The sequence below is a fragment of the Sesamum indicum genome, linkage group LG3, assembly GCF_000512975.1.
Source record: "Sesamum indicum cultivar Zhongzhi No. 13 linkage group LG3, S_indicum_v1.0, whole genome shotgun sequence".
NCBI classification, from domain to species: Eukaryota; Viridiplantae; Streptophyta; class Magnoliopsida; order Lamiales; family Pedaliaceae; genus Sesamum; species Sesamum indicum.
Window position 1 is genome coordinate 489045 of NC_026147.1, and position 18541 is coordinate 507585.

General features: G+C 32.7%; 2 protein-coding genes across 9 annotated transcripts; one reads left to right on the forward strand and one right to left on the reverse strand.

Moving 5' to 3' along the window:
* Positions 647 to 5058, reverse strand: LOC105156857 (two-component response regulator ARR2). Of its 2 annotated transcripts, none has more exons than XM_011073098.2 (6): positions 4617 to 5058; positions 3931 to 4083; positions 3466 to 3852; positions 2553 to 2629; positions 1249 to 2400; positions 647 to 1159 (listed from the first exon to the last, which is right to left on the reverse strand). In XM_011073098.2, exons 1-6 carry the CDS (start codon positions 4783 to 4785, stop codon positions 1088 to 1090), a joined length of 2010 nt encoding a protein of 669 aa, XP_011071400.1. In that variant the 5' UTR covers positions 4786 to 5058; the 3' UTR covers positions 647 to 1087. The 2 variants fall into 2 exon arrangements, with proteins under 2 accessions (XP_011071400.1, XP_011071399.1); XM_011073097.2 differs by having other exon boundaries at positions 647 to 1162; positions 4617 to 5057.
* On the forward strand, positions 14989 to 18509 carry LOC105156859. Of its 7 annotated transcripts, none has more exons than XM_011073099.2 (3): positions 14989 to 15164; positions 16461 to 16681; positions 17825 to 18378. In XM_011073099.2, exons 2-3 carry the CDS (start codon positions 16499 to 16501, stop codon positions 18089 to 18091), a joined length of 450 nt encoding a protein of 149 aa, XP_011071401.1. In that variant the 5' UTR covers positions 14989 to 15164; positions 16461 to 16498; the 3' UTR covers positions 18092 to 18378. The 7 variants fall into 7 exon arrangements, 6 of the variants coding, with proteins under 6 accessions (XP_011071401.1, XP_011071403.1, XP_011071406.1 ...); XM_011073101.2 differs by lacking the exon at positions 16461 to 16681 and adding an exon at positions 17067 to 17228 and having other exon boundaries at positions 17818 to 18378; XM_011073104.2 differs by lacking the exon at positions 16461 to 16681 and adding an exon at positions 17088 to 17228 and having other exon boundaries at positions 17818 to 18378.

Below are 18541 nucleotides of genomic sequence, written 5' to 3' on the forward strand. Positions count from 1 at the left end.
AAACATGAATTTAAGATTTTTTTTTTTTTATGTTATTAGAAATTTAGGATTAAGTTTGGGGACATTTTCGTCAAATCCCCACACCAGGTCCCATTTTCAAACATTGTTGTTATTCCCTTTTCAAATCTTAAACAGTGTTTTGAGGACTTTTTCGTTAATATTTTTAATTATAAATTTTAGAGAAGGGCATTTTGGGTATTTTTCTATCATATGCGCATAATATATGGAGATAAAATGATAAATTATACGTTTTCAATAATAGCATTTGACCATAGTATAAACACCACAAAATCACGACTGAGTGTCGTAATATACCCATATAAAATGACGAGCTGTGCCCCAGCTCATACTTAAATGGGCTTCAACTCATTGTGATTAGGGTATTTGGAAATAAAAGTAAAAAAATGAAACGAAAATTAAGAATGAAAATATGTTCGTTTATATGTATTCTCATTGAAAGTATATTAATTTAATAATATAAAATTAATTAGTCCATAACATACTCATTTCACACAAAAATCTAAATAAAATTAAAACTACATATTTGCAATGATCTGAAGAGAAGAACTGATTCAAATGAGAATTTGGACATAAAAACTAGAAGAATAAATAACAAGATTTAGGTCCTCAAAAAATCAAATGTGTATATACCAATTTCAAATCAAAATCATTTATTTTAACTCTAAAGGGTTGTTGCAGATAGCTTATCATTTGATCCCACAATCAAGAATGAAAGAGTACCCTAACAATCAGGGAAAATCCATTCTCCATTCCAACAATCTTTATACTACAATCACCTACCCCTCCTCTAAATCCAACCAAAAATTTTCGCACTGTACGCTTTGCATACTGTGCACATTTCTCGTTCCACAGACGATCGAGCCATGTGTTGTGCATTTTTGCTTTCAAAAAATGAAGCCCGGAACCTATTCACACTAGAATACTGCAGTAAAAACATTACCAAGATTCTACGTCTTGAAGCGTTGAAAAAGATTAAAGACACCTAGAGTTTCAGCCCGGCCGTTGATCGCTAGAGGTCAGCTTCAGCTGTTAACTGCAACTATGTACAAAGAGTCGGCTAGGCAAATTACACGGGAAGATTATCCAAGTGGTAGCCGTCAAAGCCAAAATCTGTTTCTGCGGGTACAATGCCTTCTTGCTGCTGTAATTAAGAATTTCTTTCATTAGCGAACAAATAAGGTTATCTTGAAAGCTATGATGCACAAAAGTAGAAATGAAGCAGCCAACCTGCTTGAGAAGTGCACTCATGAGGTCGTCCTGGCCAAACTGATCAGGAAACGGGCCATTCTGGAAGCCCATGTCAGGTAGTCTTTCAGCCTTAATTCTTAAGGCATTATCAGGAAGAGACGAGGTAAGCGCCTGGCTAAGGTTCGCTGTATTGACAACTCCGTCGGCAGCTGAGAATGCTGTCTTATTAACAGATGGAATCCCAATATGTCGATCAGACAAAAATCCAGGTTGAACTAAAACCGATGGTGCAACATCCAAGCGGCCTTGTAAATTCGTATGTTGAGGAGCTTCAAAGTTTGATCCAACACTTTGCAAGCCCCAATCCTCCGTTCTGTTCTGGTTTAGCTCGTTGAAAACATCATAGTTAGGCATGAAACCTCTATTTCCTTTCATTTCTGAGTTAAAATCTTCTTGGAGCATCCCTTTAGTGGCTAGAGTCGGGATTCCTGAGTTACCCACAAGTGAAAAGCTATTCCCTGGCAACTCTGCCCGCTGACTCCTTGAAAAATCTACTACAGCCGAGGGCTGGGAAACAGAAGCATATGTCGGTCCGTGAACATTATCGATCCCATTCCGGCCCAAGAGAGCACCAGGAATTGCCTGGGACAAAACCGGTTGACCCACAGAAGATGGAAGATTCAAGACATGGCTTCCACCAACTTCATTCAAAATTTGGGTCCTCGACTGTGGTTGAACCATCTGTGTCAATAACGAGTTGCTTTGACTCGACTGGGAGTGGATGTGCCTGTTCATGTTACTAAACGGCTGTGCAGATTGGTGCAAAGCAGCAAGCTGTTTTGAATCCATATTTGTTGGGATTCCATGAAGTAAATTCACTTGCTTAGTACTATTGTTATGCTGTTGCTGCCCATCCACAAACCTAATCTTCGGGCTCTCAAAGCTGAAAATGTTTCTTTGATCAACCATGGGAACAGATATGGCAGACTTGTTCGTAGCTCTACCAAGTGCTGCGGCCTGGATTGTGGCAAGACTTTGTGGCGGGAGTTGACCAGAAGAAGCAAGAGCTTGAAGATCAAGACCATTGAGTGCAGTCATTGGCCCAAAGGTCGCATCAGAGGGCCCCATAAAAGAGTTTCCAAGTCCATTCTGGTGCTGTCCGCTCAACCGTCTAAGATAAAGACGATATTTCTGCATAAAACAGTGTCAAGTTAACTTTAAATCAATATAGAGGAGGTCTCTACAAAAAATAACTAAATATTAATAAGTCCAAGATATCAAGAATTCAGAAAGGTTGTTCAGTACATTAATTTGGAAAAAGGAAAACAAAGCTAGAAATCAACCTGAAGGTGGCTCGCAACATTCTCTCTTGTAAGTCCAGGGACGTTCATTAATTCCAGGATTTTCTTAGGTACGGCCTCTGGAATTCATGCACAGAGTTGGAGCATAATGAATACAAGTTCTATAAACATTCATGCAAGGAAACTCAATCATATACGAAGGCAGGCAACAGACATCACATTTTCCAAATCAGTAAAAATGAACCTAGATTCAGTATTATTCGTGTCAATTCAACAAAAAGTAAAATACAAGAAATGCAACCATAAGTCATATCTTTTGGGGCAATAACATGTTCTAAGTGGGATGTTTTCCAGATATACTTGCGAGTTGTCTTGTTCTTATCATTATTTCTGATGACAGTAACTTAGGCATCCGAAATAAACAGCAGAAGGATCTCTGAGAACCACGGCGTTTAATTTCCAGATCTCTCATATATGCATCAACTCAATAGAAACAATAAAATCAGCTCGGTTTTTAGGTACATGTAGTTGTGATTTTGTTTTGATTATTGTATCAAGTTGAACTAGTTTTAGTTCTCAATTAAGATCCTTCATAAGTAGGCCTTCAAGAAGGGACAGATCTTTCCACCATGAAAGTTCTTATTACTGGCTTTCAAGGGTTTCCTCTAACTTTGATGTTCAGGAACAAAATATAATTGGAGAATGCTAGAGAACTTCACCATATCTAGAGCTAGTATTTTTCCCCCCCGAGATGTTTCCAACTGGGCTTCTTTATGCTCTTAATATGCAGTTTCTGTTCCCCGGACCAACAATTCGTTGCATTGAAAATTATGATAAACTTGAAAAACAAGGCACTTCAGAGGAACTAACAAATAGTTACTAGTTTTTCCAACTATGGAAGGTACCAGCAGCAAATAAACATGAAATGCAAGAGCAAAGGCCAAAAGATACATACTGTCAATTCCAAGTTGATTAACAGCAGTTACAAATTGTTGATGGAGCTCGACCGACCAAACGACCCGTGGTTTTTTCAATGTAGATGAATCATCCCTTTCCTCCGCTTCATCTTCCTCATCCTTCCTTTTCTTGGAACTTTTCCAATTCCCTTCATTAGCAGATGAGGAGTAATCAACATCTTCAGATGGTTTTTGCTGCCGTTCTCCCTCTTCCACACTTCCTGATTGTTCAAAATCCTTTTCCCTCCACTCATGCTTCTTTTTTCGAACCACGTGCTGCCATATGTTCTTCAATGCCTCCATGCGAACCGGTTTTATGAGATAGTCACAAGCACCGTGAGTAACACCCTTCATCACAACATTTTTGCTATCATCCGCCGACATCACTAAGCAACCACAAGAAGAGGAATTAGAAAAACGCAAGACTTTGAAAACCCACAAGAACTAAAAAGGTTACTACTTACTGATGACTGGGAGGTCCATCTCGAGTCCAACATGCTCTAGAAGTTTAAAACCATCCATGTCCGGCATGTGGACGTCGCTAATAACAATGTCAAAGCCATCTTTATTATCCCTAAGTAGCTTCAAAGCAACCTCTGCTCGACTACATTTGGTAACTGAAAATCTCAAACAAAGAGAAAAAGATTATTCACCTAAAAAAACCTATGAACATAGCATGTACAACCAGCCTATTAAATGTAGATTTACCACTAAAAACTATGTTAAAATACGTAGAAAATCAAAGAATTTCAAGTAATGCAATGAAACAGAACAGCCCGTATCATCATGATTTAGGATTTCTATTTTCTACACAAGATCTACAAGTCAACCATCCAGCTTTCTGATTTGAACTGTCCCTTCTCCTCTCTTTCAAGAATTTGAATGATTTCCCAAACTCCATACTTCCTCTAGCCAATCACACGATCAAGATTACCCATACGCAATAGCTAAAAACATCAAGCTCTGATGTAAGATCTATTATGCATCAATACATACATATATATATAAATAAAACACAAGTCTATAAAAACACATGAAGATTTAAACCTTCTAATAACAAAATAAACTACCAAAAACCAGAGAAAGACAATTTCTTATGAACAATAAGGTCTGACAAACACACACGCAGACACACACACGGATTTATTACCTTCATAGAGGCAACTCCTAAGCATCTTCTCCAAGATCCTCAGACAAGTGGGGTCATCATCCACAACAAGCACTCTGAGACCCGCCGGAAACTGGTCGGAAACTCCGTCGCCGGACTTCCAGGAAGCACTTGAACTAGTAAAAGACATGGGATTCACTCCAAGATTCATCTTTTCCCTTCAAAATTCACTGAATATAACCTAATATTCGCATGCAACTGACATAACCCAGATGGGAAATATGCGGAAAATCATATGTTCTCAGCTGCTTCCAGCACAAATTTTATGCAGACAAATGAAAATCCAAGGAAACAAATACAAAGAAGTGGGTCTTCAAGATTTAAGTTTACTTTCTTGTTTTTATATGGATTTTTGGGGAGGAAGAGCAAAAAGGGAAGATGAGGAACTGAAGTTGCTGCTTTTTATATATGAGATGAGATGTAAGACATTGATGAATCAGTTCTTCTTTTTCTTGATTTTTGGGGAATTTTATTTATTTATTTAGCGTTAAATTTATTTATTTATTAATTTGACAGTGGGCCATTTCGTCAAGTGTGGATCCAGCTCACCTTTGAGCTTAACTAACCCCACGCCAGCCAATTTTTCATTTTTTTTTAATAAATTAATTATCATCTCACTCAATTCTTACAAGCATATAAAAATATTAATGAAAAAAAAATTATATAAAAAAATTATAAATTATAAAATATAAAAACGTGTGTTCTCCAATAGTAGAAGATGGGGTTTCAGTAACTTAGAAGTTGAAGAGAGAGAAAGAAGAGGGAGGGAGCTTGAAGACCTCTAAAAATATAGAATGGTATTTATAGAACGGTATTTTTGGTATTTATAAATTTTTTAAGGGTATAGTTGAAAATTCAAAAAAATTAGTGTTGCGGTGTAAGTAACTGCTCTTTACGAGTTAAAATGACCTTTTTTTTATATAGTATAAATATTAAATATATTTATTTATTTGCAAAAATCTAAAAATGACATAATTTAAAATTGAAAAATAAATCCTTTTTATGGTAAATTTTTGTCAGAAATTTTTATTAAAAGAATTTTATTACCATAATAAATTAGTAATTAAAATACAATTTAGTTACCATTATTTGAAAGATTTCATTGCATTAAAAAACTAGGAAATTAAATACAATTTTGGCTACCATAAATCCAAGATTTTCTTGCCTTATTTAAAATACAATTTATTTACCATAATTTCAAAGATTTTTCTTCCCTAAATAATTTACTTTTTCCTTATTTTTTTTCCATGTTTCACTTTTCTATAAATGTTTTCCATGTTTTTTTTATTTTCGGAATTTAAGATAAAGGTTTAGAATTTAAAAAAAAAATTATTAATTACTTTTAAGAATGATTAATACTCGTATACATGACAAACTCAAATACGTGTGCACAACTAATTATATAATATATATATATATTAGTTGGATAAATAAAAAAATAGAAAAAAAATACGAGAAATTGCTGGAAAAAGAGGTCTCTTAAATAAATTTGAGAATGTGAGTTTGAGTCTCACTGGATGTGTGAGTATATATTTTATTTTATATGAGTCTATTATAATTTATTACATAATTTTTTATTATATTAATATATTGATTGAACTGATATATTATTCAATTATTTAATTTATTAAAAGACATAATCACAGCTTAAAAAAAAGAAAAAAAACTTTGTCAAAATCATATTTTTTGCATTAATTTTATTTTACACTAACAGATGATATTGATTTATCATGACTTTTAAATTATAATTATTTTTTAAAAAATCAATTTTTTTTGTAATGAACGTCACGGACAAAATTACATATATATTTTTTAAAAAAAAACAATAGTCATAAATTACAATATAGTATGACAACAATGCTTAAAAATCCTTGAGCATTTAATGACACCAATCATGGAGAATTAAAATAATTAGTAGTACAAAGTTGTGGTAAATACATCACCAAAGTAAATTCCTACAAACCTATAAACCCTTTGTTATTACACGGAATCTGGTGTCAATTGAAGTTAACACGTTCTTACTATATTTCCCACCCATAAATTAACGGTCTACCCCACGTTGAGGAACTGCACTGTCCTGATAAAAGGATAAAATACGACGGTCTTTTTTAAAATTTGTTATAATTATAATTTTTTTTTTATTATTAAAAAAATTATAAATACTTTTTGAAATTTAACAATCATATAACAAATACCCCTTACAATGGACTATCACGAATGGGTATTAGATGAGCTTATAAATCTATTTTTAAAATAAATTATTTTGAGATTTGTTATAATTATAAGTACGCTCTCTTTGTTTGAAAAAATTACAAATACTTTCTGAAATTAATAATCGTCTACTAAATATTTGGCGTGACAATAGAGTATAAAATGTATTTAATTTTTCAAACGACGAATTATATATATAATTATGAGGAATGTGGTAGAAATATTTGTAATTTATCTTAATAAAAATAATAATAAATAGAAAAAGAATGTGTGGGTAATTAGGTGTTAAGCACATGGGTGTATTCCATTAATGAGATTGTCACCAATTGCATGTGCATTTATTGCCTTTTTTTCTCCCACTTTCTTTAGATTGGGACAAGGGGTAGATGTAGATGTAGACGTAGGGGTAGAGCCTCACCCTCACTACTTTTATTTTATTCTATTTAACTTTTTGATAAATTATAATAATAATAATAATAACAATAATAAGGATAAATTACAACGACCTCTTCTAAGATTTAGCATAATTACAAATACTCCTTCATTGTTTAAAAAATTATAAATACCCCCCTAATGTTTGACGAAATTATGTAATCTTTGAATGGAGGTATGAAATTGTCAATTTTGCCTTTGCTGTATTTTTCTTTTCTTCATTAATTTTAATTTAAAAAACTTATAAAAAAAATCAAACGGGATGGATGAAAAAATTTTAAAAATTATAAAAAATTCACTTAGTCCAAAAGAAAATAAATAAAATTATAATTTTTAATCTACAATTGCATGTTGGTCATTTCACAATAAAAAATAGATAAAAACCTGACATATTGGGCTAAGTGTTAGATGCTCGTTACGCACAACGAGGAAGTATTCGCAATTATGTCAAATGTCAAGGGATGTCATTTTAATTTACCCTAATTATAACAATAATATTATTATTATTATTATTATTGGATCTTTACAAGCGGTCAAGAGTGGGATTGGTCCAATGTACCTCAAACTTCCTACAATGACATGTGATTATTGTATTCTACCAATGGTGTATCAAATGTGAGAATGTCCACTCTTGCTTTCAATTCAATCCTTTATTCTTCAAATTATTAGACAAATATGTATTATTATTCTTGTTCAAAATATACACTTTATTTTAAAATATTTTCTCATAGTTTGAAAAATTACAATTACCCCTGAAATTGATGGTCGTTTAACAAATACCCCATTTTGACAGCCCACTTTAAGAAGTATTTGTTAGACGATCGCTGATTTTATTGAAACTTTTTTTGTAATTTTTTTTATAATAAAAAATATTGATAATTATAACTTATATCAAGGGAGTCCTTTATAATTTACCATTTGTGCTATAATAACAATTTGAGCCAATTAAGAGGAATTCTTTTTAAAAAATAATAATAAACTAATTATTAGAAAAATGATTTCACCTTATATAAAAAAGGAAAGCAAGGGTGTTTTGTTGCACTCGTCGTAGAGTAACATAGACTCACAGGGTAGAAACTAGTACATAAAAAGACAAGAAAAAGCAGATTACGGCGCCGTTCAAGGCTGTTTGTTAGCTTACACGACGGCAGCAAAGACAGTGGTAAATGATAACTTTTGCATTGAATTTTAGACCATTTTGCCCTCCCCACTTGCTCATAAAGACACCTAACTCCCCCAACCATTTAAAGTTAATGAATATATTATCATCACATTTCTGACAAATAAAAAGCTTTTTTCTGTAATTTCGCTTTCTTTCATGCTTGAAAATCTTTCTTGTTTCCTATGAACCCCTAAAAAGAATTATCCACAAACCATATATATGCATAAAATAATATTTTTTAAAAAACTATAATATTAATTTTAATAAAATATTATAATGAACCCTACTTTCGCAGCGGGACATATAAGTGATTACAGAGCAAAAACAATTATAACAATAAGATCGACGATGTTGAATCCACATGAGTTGCAAACAGTTGGATTCTATATGATTACGTCATCATGTATCGTTGGATTTTACTATTACTTTTACAATTGACGGCATTTGTGTCCCGCTCTAAAATTTTATTTCAATAAAGATTACTCGCGTAATTATTCATTAAAAAAAAAAAGGGGGGGGGGGGATAAATTACATTGACACCCTATAAAATTATGCCAAAATTCACCAACGCTTTATGTTTTTTTTTAAATTACAGCTGCGCCCTCTGAGGTTATAATTGTAATTACAACTGCACTCCTTATTTAAAGACAGAACTTATACAAACACCCTGAAAAAAATATTATACTGACACCCCTATAGGGGTGCAGCTTTATTTTGTAAAAAATTAACCTAATTTCATTGGGTGTTAATATAATTTATCGAGAATGATTATTCAAGAGAAAATGTAACTTTTATTAGTATATTTTTTTTAAAAAAATAAAAAAGAAATAAAATGGAAAACAAGAATTATACACCTACATCATGTGAAAGTAGTTGTAAAGCACTACCCCAAATTGACAAGTGTCCCTCATAATTTGGAGCTTGAGAGTTTTAAGTGGGAATCAATTTTTGTCTTTGTGTTTTGTCCTTATGAGGATGGTGGAATGTTGCTTTTTAGTACTCAAATCCATTATCCAAAAATATATGTTTTTTTTTATAATATTTAGGAAATTATAGTCGTGTTTGCTATTGCGCCACTCTCTCATAGTTGAACATCGCTTTCACTATTGTTTCTATTTTTTGGGAAGAAATCGCTTTCACCAATACCAAACCATAACTATATAGAGTTTGAAGAAATGATAGTATTGTACCTCTAAATGAAGCCAATTTGGCCACTCCAAGAAATTGTGCTTCATGGTCCAAAACCCACTACCAAAACTAAATGGACTTTGAGAGGGTTATTATAGTAATTTACTTTATAATATATTAATTTTTTTCATTTTAAATTATAAAATTCTTGTCTTTTCCTTAAAAATACATATAATAATTACCAATATAATTAATCCCACTCAATTCATGTACTGCGTAAAATATTTAAATAAATTTTATTATAAATATTTAAATATTATTTTCTAACGTAAGCACGGTCGAGATTGGATACAAGGACCTCAGCGACAACAAGTTTAGTTTCTTGATGCTTAAACAATTAGGATTAGCAAACACATACAAAAAAAGGCTCGATACAGAATTTTTTCGTCCTATTTGTTATTCAGACAACTTTCTTATCCACCATAGCTAGACAAAAAGCGGCAAGCATAAAACGGAGGAATTGAAGCAATTTGTTGTCTCAACCTTCGCCACGGCTCCATTAGGTCATCATCCACTCCAATTCCGACTCTAACCTCAACCCATACAACTTTGAAAAATAAGAAGCATGATCGAACAAATAATTTATTTTTTTTTAAAAAAGACACTCAAAATTTAAGTCAAAAGATCAAGAAATTCACGGGTCGTACTAAATAGCAGGATTATTCGACTCTTACAAATTCACACTGTACATGATATAACATTTATTGTGAACCCTGTATCATATATGATGCAAATATTTTTATTCTTGCTTTTATTTTTTTTTCTCTCTATGCAATAATTACCAAATTGTACTTTATAGCCCGCCCCCCCTAACTTCTAGATATTCACAAAAGTAACTAAAAAAATAAACAAAATTGGTAGCCTCAAAAGCAAGTGTCAATTTCCACAACACCCTAATTAGTACAACCCAAACATTTGAAACCGTTATGGGCAAAATTGTCCTAACAAGTGATGATGATAATGATGATCATCCATCAACAAACCCTTTCACCTTCTTTTTACATCATTAATCATTTGTTTTTTTCACTTTGTACTATGTTTTTCTTTTAATCATATGTTTGTTTTCATCTTTCAATGGAAAAAGGGATGTTGGGTTTTTTTTAACATATATTTTAATAAAATAAATAATAAATAATTATTATTGTTTTGTTGGAGGGTGTGAGAGTAGATGCTTTTAAGGAGAAGGGAATATGCCCATGCAAATGCAGATGCAAACCAGAGAGTAGGGAGTGTCACGCGCGAGATTGGGGAGTGCCTCCACCCAATTAGGAGCCTCCACGTATATTTTTGACTTATGTATTAATTTTTATCTGATTAAACCTTAATTCTTGACGTTACTTAACTAATTATAGAAATCCTAACCCGACACAATAAGATGGGCTTGTGGAGGGTATACCATTAAACCATGATTGAAAGGTTACTTATTGAAAAGATGAAAAAAAAATTGGTTTTTTATTTTTATTTATTTTTTGTAATAGTGTTGTAAATCATTAAATTATTTAAAATAACTATCAATTTTCTTCTTTTTAGGAAATTGATAATCAACGGAATTTAGAAATTGTGAGTTCGGGTTCTACGAACATAAATATATAGTTTATTTTGGTATAATTTAATCTCAAAACTGATTCTGAAAAAATGACGAAACAATATAGAAATAATAATTATATTTACATCTCATGGTTTATGGTCTGTTTAAATATATCACTTCTGTCTTTTGTATAATTATAGGAATCATTCCTAACAATCAAAAAGCAGGGATAATTTGTGTAATAATGTTGAAGTTTATGGGGTGTGCATGTGTAATTTTTCAAAAATAGGGATGGTCTGTACAAATCATATTGATGTTTCTGAGGAGGAGTTGTGTAATTATTCAAAAAGTATGAGTGGTTTGTGTAAATAATGTTAACGTAGCTAGTAGGGATGGCAATTGGACCCGATTTTTGGAGCGCCACCCCGGACTTGGCGGGTTTGGTACTCATGTTATTGGGTCCAGGGTGGGTTACGGGTTTTGTACTGAACCCGTCCCAGTTTATTTTTTTTAATATTTTACATTATTTATTTATTCATATGTAATACATTATTAATAGAGAATTATGATATTATAGGTAAGTTTTGAAATAATTTTGCATATATCCAACTCTATATATGAAACACAAAAAAAAAAATAGTTGAATTTATTATTGATATTATATCATTTATTTTACATAAAAAAAATTATGTTAAATTACCTAAAGTTACAATGATATTTAGTATTACTTATAAAAAATTAATTGAATATAATATTTGTATTAATTATACAATTCATTTTAAATAAAAAACTATATTAAATAACTAAAATTAAATTGATATTATGTAATTTTAAAAAAATAAAAATTTAAATCAGGTGTGACAGGTCTCGGGTCCAAACAAACCCGTCCCGTTGCCATCACTAGTTTCTGATAGATATATGTATAATTTTTCATATGATAGAAATGGTTTGTATAAATAGATCATAAATTAGGAAATTAATGTAAATATAATTATTTCTAAAAGAAATATATTTTCACTCGAAACTCATATTTAACCAATTTAAACGCAAACCCGACAAACACAAATTAATGAATGAGAAAAAGGTTGGCCCTGAGCAAATAATCCCACGTTTAAAAAGAGAAGATTCGTAAGTGGTTGAGGCAAAGAAATCAACGGCTTTCAACTGTTCTTCTTTTGTCTGAGAATAAAGCTTCCCAAACTGCACATCCACAACAACCATTTCTTCTATGGTTTTGATACCAATATGCTACTCTACATCTTATGCCTTTTTCCCAAGAGGGATGCTTTCTACTTATTAGTTTTCCCCCAAATTTCCCTCACACTCTTATCTACTACAACCCTAATTAACATTTAGGGTTGTCGCTACCGATCCAACTCAAATTACATGTAGGGTTTTCGAAATAAATTATAATTTCAGTCCTGTAAGTATAAAAAAACAACAATTTTAGTTCTGTAAGAATCTATTTTGGTAATTTTGTTCGATGATTGTAAAAATTTCACACATTGAGGCTAAAAAATGGATGAACTTTACTAAAACAGTTGAAAAAGTCCACCCACTTGAGCTAATTGTCTGCATGTTACGTGTACTTTTTCTGTCATTTTGTCTTCAATGTGAAAATTTTTTAAGATTACAAGATAAAATTACCAAAATAGATTTATACAATACTAAAATTGCAATTTTCCAAAGGTTGTCATGTAGTTGAACTAAAATCGATATATATATATATATATATATATATAAGACGAGCCTAGAATATAGTGGATTACCAACCACATTGAAAATTTTCTGTCACACATTGATATTATTTATACTAATGTGTGATTGACACGTGTTCTTTTTTAAAAAATAGAAAGTATAAAATTAAATTAAATTATAATTTAAAAGTGACGTTATATAGTATACATGATTAGAAGATTTTTTTTTGGGTTTTAGTTATATTGTTTTTTATATTCTAAAATCTTAAAATAAAATAATAATTTTCTTTTCAAATTGACCCATTTTCAAAATTAATCAAAATTCATATATATATATAAAAGGTAAACCAAACAGAGCCTTATTAAACTTGCATGTCATTCCCTACAACGGCCGCAGCCCCGACATCTTGTACCCATTCTGGGTTAAATCCGGACCGCAGTTAGAGTGTCGACATCTGGTATGGGCCCCCCACTCAAAACAGCAGCTATGTAGACTACAGCACGAAAAGCCAATAAGGTACGGAGTTGATGGGCCAACGCGAACAAGTACTTGGGTTGGGCCCCAGCCCATGCATTTATTAGTGGGCCCATCGTTCGTGCGCTTCTATCTCACGTCCCTCTCACTACACACCTTATTTCTTTTTCCCTTTTTTGTTTTCTTTTCCACAAAGTGATGAGGAAAAATAGGTCAAATGCACACCTTTGTTGTTCTCCTTCGCCGCTATCTTCTACCATATTTTGGTTATACGTATCCAAATTTAGTAATATTATAATTATCGAAGGATCTTTAAAAAAAAAAAAATTAAGACAGAACTAATTTATAAAACAGTGTACTAATACTATGATGTTTAAGAGAAACGTTTAAAAATAAAGTGTAATGTGGATTGATAAAATATTAAAATACAAGTGGAAATGAATGTGAAGTGCAAAAAATGAGCAGGAAGCTTGTAGCCTTATTGTTAACCCGAGAGCAAGAAATGTGAGAGTGTTAATGAATCGAATACCATTAATGATTGCACTGTGTCCTCTATTTATAGGTTGATCTGGAGGCAAATTTGAAAATAACTGTGGCATAAGATATAACTTTTGCAAGTTAGGTGAGTTAACTAACTAAAAAAAGAAAAATGAATCGAAATTTGGACTTATCTGAATGAAAATATGGCCGTTTGAACAAGTCATTCCAATTAAACCGAGTTCTACGAAATCTGCCTGTTGTTGACAAGCCACCCGCTATAGATCTAGAGAGAGTTTGCTGGAGATTTTTTAAAATGATGTGTCTGAAAATATTAGGTACGCATATGGCATGGAATCCCTGCTGCCTGATGGGTCATTTTGTTGCATTGGGCTTATTTTTAGACCTGCTAGGTGTATATGTAAGAATTATAGACTTGATATCTTATTATGGGCCATCGGAGTTAGACTCGTTGGGTTACTCAGCGGAGGACTAAGTCTTTTGATTTAGACCTTGAAAAAATGGTTGAAGGGATATCATCATGATTGAATATTTATGCAAAGGTATTATCTATTTTCGTTAGAGTTTCGTGAGTTTGAATGTTCTTAAATGGTGCTTACTCGATGATTAAGTCTTTTTGTCCTCAACTGATGCAAAAAGATAATATACATTCACCGTCACTATAAAATATATGCCTAAATAGGAGAGTAATTGATGATCACAAAGTACAGAATATTTTACGAAAGACAATTATTTTTATATTATTTCAAATGGGCTTCGAACACAAAATTTCAAAATAATAATAATCACTAAAACTTAATTTAACTGATTTACATGCAAGTATAGTTTTAATTATCTAAAAATTGAAAATTAGGATTACCGTATATGATCGATTGCAACTATCACGCCCCACATTGTCTAGAAGACGAGAGATTAAGACGACTTTAGATATAATTTTATAAATAAGCTCTTAAATTGTTTGAATAAAATAAGTACAGAGCTTGTAAAATATTAATAATGACAATTTGTTACTAAGGTCAATATTAAAGGAGTTATGACAAAGAAACTTTTAAATTTATTTAATGTGTAAAGAAATATATATTAATTATTTATATATTAATAAATAAAAAATATGTTTTATTAAATTTATTAAATAATTTAAAAACAAGTTAGATGTCAAAATAGAGTTGGATTCGCCACTTCTCACAGCACTTAAACCCTGAAATCTCCGTATCTCACAGCACGGCGGCGCGCCTCCAAGCTCCGTCGTCGCACCGGCAGCCTTCAAAGCTTCTTTGCCACCTCCGTCAGACCCCAAGCTCACTCCATCGTCTACACCGGCTACCCAACCATATATCAGGTGGTTTCCTCATTCTTCTCACGACAACTACCCGTCTCATTTCTCTTTTAAATATGTGATAAGCATTTCGATTGGGTCTTCTAAATGTTGTGCAAGTGATTATGATTGTATAACATTCATTATTGTGGTTTGTTGAGTGAAAATTTTCATGGCTGTTTGCAATTTGGAGTTTATGCCTTATTTTCTGTTAGGGTGTGTACGTGTATTTTCAATTCGTAGTTTACGACTGAAATTGTCTGTTGGTATAAAAAAATTATGTAATGCTTTGACCCAATGAAGAAGAAGAGATGAGAAAAGAAGTTGCCTAAGAGAACTTGGGGATGGGAAAAGAAAACTGATAAAATTTTACTCATAAGCTTCAAATGGTTTCCTAAGAGTACTTAAGGTTTCTCCCTGCAACACTATGCTGATTCAGCTTTTTGAAAAATAAAAATTAGAACATAATTTGGACTAAAATGGTCCCCCTAATCTAGAGCTTTTGCAGGCGGCTGAGTGTGTGTAGCAGCATGCTTTTCTGCAGGGAACTTGAGCCGAAAATCCTTATCTGTGCTGGTCTTTCTACCATCTTCTTATCGTTGTTGTTCTCTTCTTTTTTCTTTCTTCCTTATTTCTCCCGGTTCGCCATTGCCTTCTTTCTCTGTGTTCTCTTTTTTATTTTTCTCCTTTGTTCCTTCGTCTTTTTCTTTTCTTTCTATGAAACATAAAAGTTCCAACTTCCACCTGTTATTTATCTTTTGTTTCCCCTGAATTTTCTTTTTTTTTTTTTTTTTGTAACTTGTTGAGTTACTTGATAATTATTTTTCTTTGTGTAATTCTTTAATGTTATAACAATTTGCTTGCTGTACATAAATAAATTGTTGATTTTTCTTGCTGTATTTGTTAAATGTTAAAGTAAATTGTGAAATAAATGACTAATTGCAATACATATTTTTTTATGGTTATATACTTATATTATTTTTGTTGAATTTACTTTCTTAACCCAAGTTTTTTCTTGTCTTTATGTTTAACTAGTTGTGTATCATTGCTGTGGAAATATACTAATGGTGTAAAATATGAATACAAGAAATTATTTTTGCAAATTTGTGCTGTGCTTTGGAAGGGGCTCCAGGGAACCTCTGCACCAATGGGCACATGCGCTCTTAACAAATATGGTTGGCATCTAACATGTTAATGAATGCTTTCTGATATTTCATGTTTTCTTTTCCTTTATCTGATATTACTGAAAACCTCAAATCATGCACCAATCTGTATTCTGTCTATCATTCCTTACTGAGAAGAGAACAACTCATCTTGTAGCATAAGTGATTTATCCCTGAGGCAGTTGGAAAGGAAGGATGCCTCTTTATGACTGCATGCTTTTGTTGAAACCCAATGTAACGAAAGAGGCCCTTATGGATATGGTTTCAAGGGTAGGACAGCATGTTTACAGAAGAAATGGAGTATTGACTGATCTAAAGTCCTTTGGAACTGTTCAATTGGGTTATGGGATTAAGAAACTGGATGGACGATACTATCAGGTAGTACTTCTATTAATGCATTCTAAAAGAGATTTCATATATTATGTTTCTGCATTGTGCTATCCCTTTGGTTATGGATCATGCCATTTCGGATTTTTCAATTTCTTCATACTTCTCTATTTGAAATTGTGCAAAACTTTCATAGATTGAGACTTCATAGTTTTGAATAATTGGCTAGTTTTCTATAGTCCCTTGTATATACTCGTGATTATTGCCCTCATCATTGCAAACAGTAATAATCACCCTTGTCTTTTGCCTTGCACAACATATGGATTCTCATCCTCACTAATTGTATATAGTCCTTAATGGTGATTCAAGTTGCTAACTTGTTCTGGAGTTTCTCGCCACTTAATTGTGTGACAAGCAAACTGATGGAATTCTTTAGCTGGCACTCACTACTTTTCAGGTCTCTTATCTATCAAACCATACCTACACAGAAAGCCATTCCAAGGAGGATCTTTTAGGAGGAGAAAAAAGCTAGATTTTGGAACTTACTTTTATGTGAGAGACCCAGGATGAAGCCAACATTACGCACTGCTGTGGCTAGGTAATCCTTATGCTTTTCTCAACGTCCCCTTTACCAGGGCTGGTAACGGTAGTGTGGGTGATTGTGATCTCATGTAGGTCTGACTCATTTATAGCTATACTGCTTTTTCCAAGCAATAGTAGAGATTTGTACCATCTGCTGGACCTGCCCAAGCTTGGGGATATTAATTGTTAAACAGATTTCTTCTGATTGCTATTTGATGGTTCCTCTTGTCGCCATTTCTTTAAACCTGATGATAGTCTAAGCTTTTTCTCGGCATTGGGTTAAGCTAACTTTCCTTAGGCCTATTGGTAAATTCCATTAGTGCGGACATTAAAGGGTCTACGTGATGGGAAGTTTCTTCATCTATGGCGTTATATGGTCTTCCACGGGCGCATTGAAGTTCATGCCTGTGGTCTAACCACTTACTTATTTAAGCTATTTCTTTCTGGTAATTTTGGTCTTTACCTGGAGTAGTCTCACTACACTAGTTCTATCGATGCTTCACTAAACTGCATTCCTTGAATTCTGTTTTGTCTTTCCCTTTCCCTTCTTCCGCCCTCAAGCAAGATGGAAGAGTACTAATTGTACAGATTATTGATAAGTGTAGCATGCAGGGACAATTGATGCAGATGACAATGATGACACCACCCAGCTTCAACAGTGAGCTTTACTACCTGAACAAGGAAGACCGATTGCTGCGCTGGCTCTTGGTTAAACACTGTGAGATGAAATTTGGAATGGAATTTTTTGGCGAAGATGATGCTAAAAGTGAGCTAAGGAGTTTCAGGAGCAATTTGTATGATGATGAGAACATTGAAGAGGATGAGGAGGAGGACGATGAGCACGAAGGCGATGTGCAATCTGAAACAAAAGAAGGATGATGCAGCCACAGCATGTCTTTGTAGTTCTTTTTTTACTCTACCAGGCTACGACTGCAAGAACCAGTTCTATGATCAAATAAAGTATGTGACTGTTTCATAACGAGTGGGTTCAACAATCGTTAGGCATTTCATTGGAAAAGTAGATTTGGTTTTTAGCACAAGTATCTGTATAAGATACTTGAAACCTGACAGGATCAATTCTCTATTTCTGTGTTCATTTATGACGGTTTGTACTTGTTGGGTTCTATTTTTAGGATGTTTTTCTCTGTGAAAGCTAGGTAGATAAAGGTTTATGTTCTTGCGAGTTCTTTAATGTCCTGTATTAACATAAGACAAATAAAGATAAGATGTGCGGAACTGTATGTTAGGTGAAAAGTATAAGTCAGTATTTAAAATGTCTTTTACAGTCTTTGGAGTAGTGATAATCAAAGATAAACATAGCCACGTTCG